The sequence below is a fragment of the Mirounga leonina genome, unplaced genomic scaffold (genome assembly GCF_011800145.1).
Source record: "Mirounga leonina isolate KUSES-001 unplaced genomic scaffold, KU_Mleo_1.0 Mir_173, whole genome shotgun sequence".
Lineage (NCBI taxonomy): Eukaryota > Metazoa > Chordata > Mammalia > Carnivora > Phocidae > Mirounga > Mirounga leonina.
The window spans coordinates 20,612,475-20,621,433 of record NW_023270447.1 but is presented as its reverse complement, the minus strand read 5'-3'; the positions used below and the strand labels follow the sequence as shown (position 1 = coordinate 20,621,433).

Below are 8,959 nucleotides of genomic sequence, written 5' to 3'. Positions count from 1 at the left end.
ATGGCTGCATAATATTCCATTGTATATATATACACCACACCTTCTTTATCCATTTATCTGTTGATGGACATCTTGGCTCTTTCCATAGTTTGGCTATTGTGGACATTGCTGCTATAAACATTGGGGTGCACATACCCCTTTGGATCACTACATTTGTATCTTTGGGGTAAATACCCAGTAGTGCAATTGCTGGATCGTATGGTAGCTCTATTTTTAACTCTTTGAGGAACCTCCATACTGTTTTCCAGAGTGGCTGCCCCAGTTTGCAATCCCACCAACAGTGTAAGAGGGTTCCCCTTTCTCCGCATCCTTGCCAACATCTGTTGTTTCCTGACTTGTTAATTTTAGCCATTCTGACTGGTGTGAGGTGGTATCTCATTGAGGTTTTGATTTGGATTTCCCTGATGCCGAGCGATGTTGAGCACTTTTTCATGTGTCTGTTGGCCATTTGGAGGTCATCTTTAGAAAAATGTCTGTTCATGTCTTCTACCCATTTCTTAATTGGATTAGTTATTCTTTGGGTGTTGAGTTTGATAAGTTCTTTATAGATTTTGGATACTAGCCCTTTATCTGATATGTCATTTGCAGATATCTTCTCCCATTCTGTCAGTTGTCTTTTGGTTTTGTTGACTGTTTCTTTGGCTATGCAAAAAGCTTTTTATCTTGATGAAGTCCCAATAGTTCATTTTTGCCCTTGCTTCCCTTGCCTTTGGCAATGTTTCTAGGAAGAAGTTGCTTCGGCTGAGGTCGAAGAGGTTGCTGCCTGTGTTCTTCTTTAGGATTTTGATAGACTGCTGTCTCACATTTAGGTCTTTCATCCATTTTGAGTCTATTTTTGTGTGTGGTGTAAGGAAATGGTCCAGTTTCATTCTTCTGCATGTGGCTGTCCAATTTTCCCAACACCATTTGTTGAAGAGACTGTCTTTTTGCCAATGGACATTCTTTCCTGCTTTGTCAAAGATGAGTTGACCATAGAGTTGAGGGTCCATTTCTGGGCTCTCTATTCTGTTCCATTGATCTATATGTCTGTTTTTGTGCCATTACCATACTGTCTTGATGATGACAGCTTTGTAACAGAGCTTGAAGTCCGCAACTGTATTTTTTTTATTTTTCTTTTTTTTAAGATTTTATTTATTTATTTGAGAGAGAGAGAATGAGAGAGAGAGAAAGCACATGAGAGGGGGAAGGGTCAGAGAGAGAAGCAGACTCCCTGACAAGCAGGGAGCCTGATGCGGGACTCGATCCAGGGACTCCAAGATCATGACCTGAGCTGAAGGCAGTCGCTTAACCAACTGAGCCACCCAGGCGCCCCCACAACTGTATTTTAAAAAGACAGCATAGCCAAACAGCTGGAAAGAACAAAATACCAAAATACTGGTACTTATTTCTAAGTGGCTTATGGGTATTTTCATGATGCATTTTCCAAATGTTCTCTAATGTGCATGTACTGACTTTTGAGAATAGCAAAAATAACTTTTAAGATCTAGCTAACTGGGGCGCCTGGGTGGCTCAGTTGGTTAAGCGACTGCCTTCGGCTCAGGTCATGATCCTGGAGTCCCGGGATCGAGTCCCGCATCGGGCTCCCTGCTCAGCAGGGAGTCTGCTTCTCCCTCTGACCCTCTTCCCTCTCGTGCTGTCTCTCATTCTCTCTCTCAAATAAATAAATAAATAAAATCTTTAAAAAAAAAAAAAAGATCTAGCTAACTGGTTGCAGCTTGCAGAGAAGTCTTTAGTGGGTGGGAAGTTCTGTGGTCAATCACTAGAAACTGGGGAGCGTCAGAGGAGAGGACTGCTGCCCTCAGTCCATGCTTGGAAAGATGGAGAAGTGTGGTGCACCCCAAAGATGGGGGTGCCCGTGAGGGAGGCACTGACCAGCCTAAGATTCCTTCTTCTTCCTGGGTTTTGTTCCAGGTGGGATGGATTCTGCCTGGAGTCATCACTACTCTTTCTTCCTGTGTTTATTTCTCTGGTGTTCTCCCCCAGCTTTGAGTAGTACCGTTAGTGTATCCTACATTTTGTGCAAAGGAGAAATACCATTTGTCTTCACAGTCCAGTAGCCACCCCCCTCCATGGTCAACAGAAATGAAAGTCTGATCTTCTAAAGTCCCTTTTTGGACCACAGTGTGAATCTACTAGACCACAATAGGAGATGTACTTCTAATCTAGTGCTAACCTCTTGACAGATGTGTAAGAACCGGGACACCTGCTTTAAGGCAGTGCACTTTACCCTGCAAGGTGATGTTTAGCACGGATTCAAGGCCCCTCACAAACTACCTCATTGGTACAAGGGCAAAATTCTGTTGGTTTTTACCTTCAATGCCTACCAGTCAAGACCCTAAATTGATGTTCCTGTAAGAGTGATATGCAAAACACCTACACATCCCAATCACCTATGGGGGGGCTGTACTTATTAAAAAAATTCCTGGACATTCCTAGGCCTAATCATCTATTTTAAATATTCTTTACCCTATGCGTATCTTAGTAAATAAAAATAATTGCAGATAATGCAGGTTCTAGAAAATTAAATGTTAACATCCAAAAATCGCAATCTGCTAATTATTTACCAGCATCATCTTTTCTGCTCCATAAGCTCATTGTTATATCTCTTCAGCCAATGCCTTTCAAGGTCCAGTTCATCACTGCTGGTTTTTCAATATATATATATTTTAATAAATCGCACACACCCTCTTTGATGTTCTTGGTGTCAACAGTGGCTCCCAAAGCCTAACTTTGTTATGTAAACAAAACAAAACTATATACATGGAAAGAAACAGTAAACAAGGACCTCTATCAGCTTTATTAGCTGCAATGATATGCATTATTTGTAATTATATTATAAATTACATATACCATGTAATTATAACAAAAACTTTAGTTTTGAAAAACATTTTATTCAAGAATTACATAATTTCAAATATCTTCCAAAATACAGCTTCCTAGATTGCTACAAAAGAAAGCAAATTCAATAAGAAATTTAAATCATTAAATAGGTTTCACTAGTATATACATACAGAATGCCAAGCAATTACTATTTAGCCCTGGAATGCGTACCATGTCTTTTGTTTTTCCTTATGAAAGAGAGGCTCAATCCAGCACTGGTATAGGCTATGTACAACAGGCCAAGTTCAGTGTTCAGAAGAGTTTGACATCAGCTGCCTCAATTTACAGCTGTGGTAGTTTGTCCACAGGGGTGTCAAATTTGAAGTCTGTAGGAAACAGATCTGGGGCTCGAGGATAGATTAGCCTGTAGGACTGCCTGATTGTAACATCAGCAACACCAGCGATATCTCCAATTTCTAAAAGACAAAAATCAAAGTATTGATTATAATTTCCATCCCCTCTCCCTTCAACAACCTGCATTCCAATGTGTGAGATACGGTAGTATAAAATCCACAGTGAAAACCCCAGACATGCTGCCTTTCAAAACCTAACAGTGGAAATCCGTCCTAAAAGGTAGAAAGGAGGGCCACAGTTGGTAACAGTAATAATGGCAGTATCCCTATCACCTCAAAGGGCTGTCTCGGCCGTGTGGAGACTGCAGGACATGCGAACGGTGCTCAGGGCACAACACTAGGAGTGAGACCTACTGTAATGACCGTCGTATTTAGAACTGACTGCTTCTCCTTCACAGTAAATCTTTCTGAGGATCATGGAAGTAATGCATGAATTACATTCTTATACAGAAACTCACTTTATTATTTCCGTGTTTAAAAGTTCCTCTGCAACACCTCTAGTTAATTCTGCTCTTTTGTTAAAAGGTTCTTTTGGAATCATACGTTAAAGACTGACCTAACAGCCTCTTTTTTCTACTTAGTACATCAGACATTATACATCTGCTTAAGACAGATGTACATTCTAGCATCATGTGGATGTTTTCACTATTACAGACACATAACACTGAGCATTGAAAGTTCACGTATTTCTAGTCTATTACGGAAGCCTAGGAGTAGATCTACTTTTACCCTTCAAAGTCACTGTCACCTTTTTCCTTTTTATTAGAAGTCCAAAGGACTGCTACTTGACAATTATTTGGTCATAAATACTTAATCAAAATGGATTTTTAAAACACAGGCTTTAATGCAAACTCATTTTACCACCTTTTCACAATTCAAATCCTAAGGTTTTATGGATTTTCAGTGTGGATGCCTGCCATCCATGTGCAATGAGCTAGTCTTAAATGTCATTGTCTCATGTTGCATTACATTTACTATCTGTCTTCTAGACATGGAGACCGGTGACTCTCAACTGGCTGCCGGGAAGGCAAGAAAAGGGCCTTACAGCCCCAAAAAACCCCAAAAACTTCATGTAAAACACAAACAGCAGAGAGTACCAAGATAAACACTTCTGTGTTGATTAGAATAAACTTTACAACTAGGAATAAAGGTAAGGATACTGCTTAGCTTCAACTTCTCAATTTTACCAGAAGACTCAAAATTTCCTTAAAAAATATGAGTGGAGGCCAAAAGGAATGGATAATGGCACATTTAAATAATTAATGGTTGGCTTCTTCTTCCTAATCATTCTTCTATATAATTTATTACTTTTATTAATAGAGAAACCTGCAGCCTAAGCGGAGGTGAAAAGGCTGTTCTTTAAAAGGGTATTACAGTCAGTGCAGCTAGTCCTCTCATTGCCTCACTTTTACATTTAGAACTGCTTCTTTTTCTTTATAGATCTTTTTGAGGATCACAGAATTAATGAATAAATGCTTGTAAAGAAATTCACTTAGCGCTGCTTTCTGTTCAAAAGCTCCCCTACAGCAGTAAACTCAAAAATGGCTGTAGAAGGTTGAAACTTCTGTCAGTGTCTTCATTAAGAAACTGAATAACGTCTGAAAAGGAGAAAGAGAACGGGCTTCACAGAATGTTACAACCAGACAGCAGGAATTTCTGATGAGCCCAGCTGTAGGAGGCCATGCCGGGAAGCGGGGACACAAGCGTGGCCCCCACCTCTCAAGATTTAAAAAGCTAAGTTTTGAGGGGGAAAGAAGGACTATTCAAAATAACGTTTCAGGGTGACAAAAATAACTTCTAGAAATGAAAGATGTACAAACTAAAATACTTAATTTGAATGGGAAAAGTATGTCCATACACAGTTATGCCTCCAAACATTTTTATTTATGAATCACTTAAAATACAGTATTTTGCTTCAAAGTTTTGATTTTGTTTTGATTCCAAGAAACTTTTTTTTTTTTTTTTTTAAGATTTATTTGAGAGAGAACTCGAGCAGAGGGAAAGAAAATCTCAAGCAGACTGCCCACCGAGGGTGGAGCCTGACACAGGGCTCAATCTCATGACCCCAAGATCATGATCTGAGTCACCCAGGTGTCCTGATGAAGAAACTCTCTCTTAAATGTGGGTTCAGATTTACCTGCTTTATACTTAAAATGGAAATACAATTACATACGACAGCCTTCATGATTTCATCACTACTCTTCCTGAGGAAGAATCCTACCTTTTTGGGTCCTCTTCTCAGCCGATGCCTGGGAAGCCATGTAAATGGCCGCTGCCGCCACAGAGATCGGGCTCCTTCCAGGAACCAAGTCCAGTTCCACAGCTTTACGGGCTATATGTGTCGCTGCCATCTGTACTTGTTTAGGGAGACAAAGGTTGGAACAAAACCTGGACATGAAGTCCCCAGTTGTAATCAAATCCACACTGGTTTCTAATGCCTTCAAAATAAGTTTGAAACATCTACCAATTTCTTTCTTAGAAATTCGTGACACGGCACATATTTCTGAAAGAAGAAAAACAATAAATCCACATAAGTCATACGGTTCATTTAAGAATACATCATTTTTTATTATAAAATACATTCTAATTGCAAAAATGCAATCATACCCTAAACAGCCTGATTAAAAAATGGGCAGAGGCTCTGAATAGACATTTCTCCAAAGACAACATACAGATGGTCAACAGGCACATGAAAAGATGCTCAACATCACTAATTATGGGAAAACGCAAATCAAAACCACAATGAGATCTCACCTCAAACTGGTCAGAATGGCTATTATCAAAAAGACAAGAAATAACAAGTGTTAGAGAGGGAAAAGGATGTGAGAAACGAAAACCCTCACGCACTGTTGGTGGGAATGTAAACTGGCACAGCCACTATGGAAAAAAAGACGGAGGTTCCTGAAAAAACTAAGAATACAAATACTGTATGATCCAGCTATTCCACTTCTGGGTATTTATACAAAGAATACAAAGACAGGGATTCAAAAAGATTTATGCATCCCTATGTTCCCTGCAGCATTATTTACAATAGCCAAGATATGGAAACAATCTAAACGTCATCAGTGGATGGATGGATGAAGAGGTGGTATATCAATACAGCGGCTACTATTAAGCCATAAAAAAGAATGAAATCTCATCATTTGCAACAACATGCACGGACCTTGAGGGTATTATGCTGAGTGAAATAAGAGAGAAAGACAGATACCACATGATTTTACTTGTATGTGGAATCTAAAAACCAAAACAAATGAACAAATAAAAACAAACTCATGGACACAGAGAACACACTGGTGGTTATGAGAGGGGAAAGGAGTTGGGGCGTAGGCAAAATGAGTGAAGGGAGTCAACTGTACGGTGATGGATGGTAACTAGACTTTTAGTGATTACTTTGTAGTATGTAACAGATGTCAAATTACAGTTGACCCCTGAACTCAGGGGTTAGGGGACGCCAACTCCCAGCACAAAAATCCAGGTATAACTTTTTACTCCCCCCAAATTTTTTTAACTACAAATAGCGTACTGTTGACTGAAAGCCTTAGTGATAACAGTCAACATCTATTTTGTATATGTATTATACACTGTATTTTACAAGAAAGCTAGAGACAATATTAAAATCGTAAGAGAAACTACACTTATAATACTACACTATGTCAAGAAAAACTGCATGTAAGTAGATGCATGCAGTTCAAAGTCATGTTGTTCAAGGGTCAAATGTATAATACTGTGTACCCCAAACTCACATATGGCATATATGATATATATATATGTTATATGATATACTAATTACCTCAATAAAGAACAAATCGTGCCTTATAAATGAATCTTTAATCCTCTCAGTGATACTTCCCATAGAGCTAATTTAAAATTTCTCAGTTATTTTAAAAAGATATTTATTTTTAGAGAGAGAGTGTGCGTGAGCAGGGGGAGGTGCAGGGGAGATGGGGAGGGAGAGAGACTCTCAAGCAGACTCTACCTTGAGCACAGAGCCTGGTGCGGGGCTTGATCGATCTCATGATCCTGAGATCATGACCTGAGCCAAAACCAAGAGTCGGATGCTTAACTGACTGAGCCATCCAGGCGCTCTGTTAATCCCTCTGTTAATTTAAGTGTTTATCACACTTTAAAGAAGTCTTTTAAACAAGTTAAATGTAGGTTCTTATTATTTCAATATTAATTTCTCTTAAGTTTCAATTCACACAAGTAAGTTACTCAAAGCTAAGAATACTTCCCAAGCATACGCACGTGCAATCCCTGGGATTATGGGCTATAACAAAATGAGATCAAATATTTGACCCTGTTATTCTAAAAATTAAACTACCAAACACTTTCAGAACAAATTTAACAAAAGTCTTAGTTTTAGCTGTAATAACCAAAAAGATGATGAGGATAAAAGCCACGGCCGCGCCATAAAATATTCACTGACGAACGAAAGGTAATGGAAGTCTTAAGCTGGAGTGAACCCGGCAGTGGAAGAGTAAAGACCACAGCAGCAGTGTGAACAGCTATCACCTATTTATCGTGACTGCAAACTGGACGGAAAATACTAGTTCTCTCAAAGCCTCCAACTCGAGTGTGAAAGTGCAAACTGTGTAACAAGAGACAAATGTCGCTGATGTTTTCTAAGGCTTGACTCCTTCACCTGCAGAGAGCTGTGCTAGGAGCAGAAATGGTTTTCCACGCATGAAGTGTACACACTTAACTAGTAAGGAAGGCGTCCTCTGGCTTATGATGCCAGGCCTCAAAGTCCCCAAAAACAGAGTCAGTTCAAAAGATCTCATGAGCAAAGAACATGGAGTTTACATGGGCTAAAGTGACATCACCTGGGAAAATAGCCTGAAAAGAACATGGTTAAGATCACAGAATGAATTTTTGTCAAGGAACAAAACAAAGAGGCATTTGGAAATGATACTAAGATGTGGTTACAACATGTAACCAGGAAAACATGACAGCTGCGTAGTGTCAAAGCGGCCTGACTTTGGTCTGCAACTAAACACTTACCTTTGAATGTCCTGGGAACCCCTTCTTGTCTACAGGCGATATAGAGACAAGCGGAAGCTATGGCATCATTAGCTCTGCCCTTCAGGCTCTTCTGTTCATACACTTGCTTGAATAAATTATTTGTTCGATCCTTCAAAGCAAAGAAACGAAGTTTAATTAACTTTAGGCCATTTAATTAGTTGCAATATCAAAATTTCATGTGTTCATTAAATTATGCTAAGTCAATGCCAGAATGGCTTAAAGGAGACAGACAAGAACTTACAACTATATTTCGAGGGAGGTTGATTCTGTCTGCCATAGTAGTGATTTCTTTGAAAGCATTCATCATTGCTCGATCAGAACTACTCATTGTTCTCCGATTTTGGTACTTAGAATTGCCAAATTCGTCAAAACTTGCAGCTCCTGTACCCTATAAAACAAAGTTTTACAACTTTATGCAAAAAATTTTTTTTAATCTGAATGAACAGACATTTCTAAAAAAACATAACTTACACAATCTGACTCCATAAGCCCAAGAAATCTACCCTGTGCCGCCTCATTCCTCAGTAGAACAAGTACCAGGTTGAGATTGTTTAAATGAATATCTGTGAGAGAACCCAATAATATAAACCATCACATTAATAGACCTAAGGAGAAAAATCAAAGGATCATCTCCAAAGGTGCTTTTATAAAGGCAAGCAAACAAAACTCAAAAGCCATTTTTTGATAAAAACTCACAAAACACC

General features: G+C 39.1%; 1 protein-coding gene across 1 annotated transcript in view; it reads right to left on the bottom strand.

Annotated features, from left to right (window-relative positions):
• Positions 1 to 3,076: 3,076 nt before the first annotated feature.
• The window catches only part of GTF2B (general transcription factor IIB), a 31,980-nt gene continuing 26,097 nt past the window's right edge, over positions 3,077 to 8,959 (bottom strand). The window contains exons 4-7 of the mRNA XM_035018110.1: positions 8,497 to 8,643; positions 8,235 to 8,364; positions 5,455 to 5,736; positions 3,077 to 3,296 (exon numbers count right to left, since the gene is read on the bottom strand). Coding sequence (XP_034874001.1) covers positions 3,163 to 3,296; positions 5,455 to 5,736; positions 8,235 to 8,364; positions 8,497 to 8,643 — 693 coding nt within the window. The 3' untranslated portion in view covers positions 3,077 to 3,162. The remainder of the gene's footprint in view (positions 3,297 to 5,454; positions 5,737 to 8,234; positions 8,365 to 8,496; positions 8,644 to 8,959) is intronic.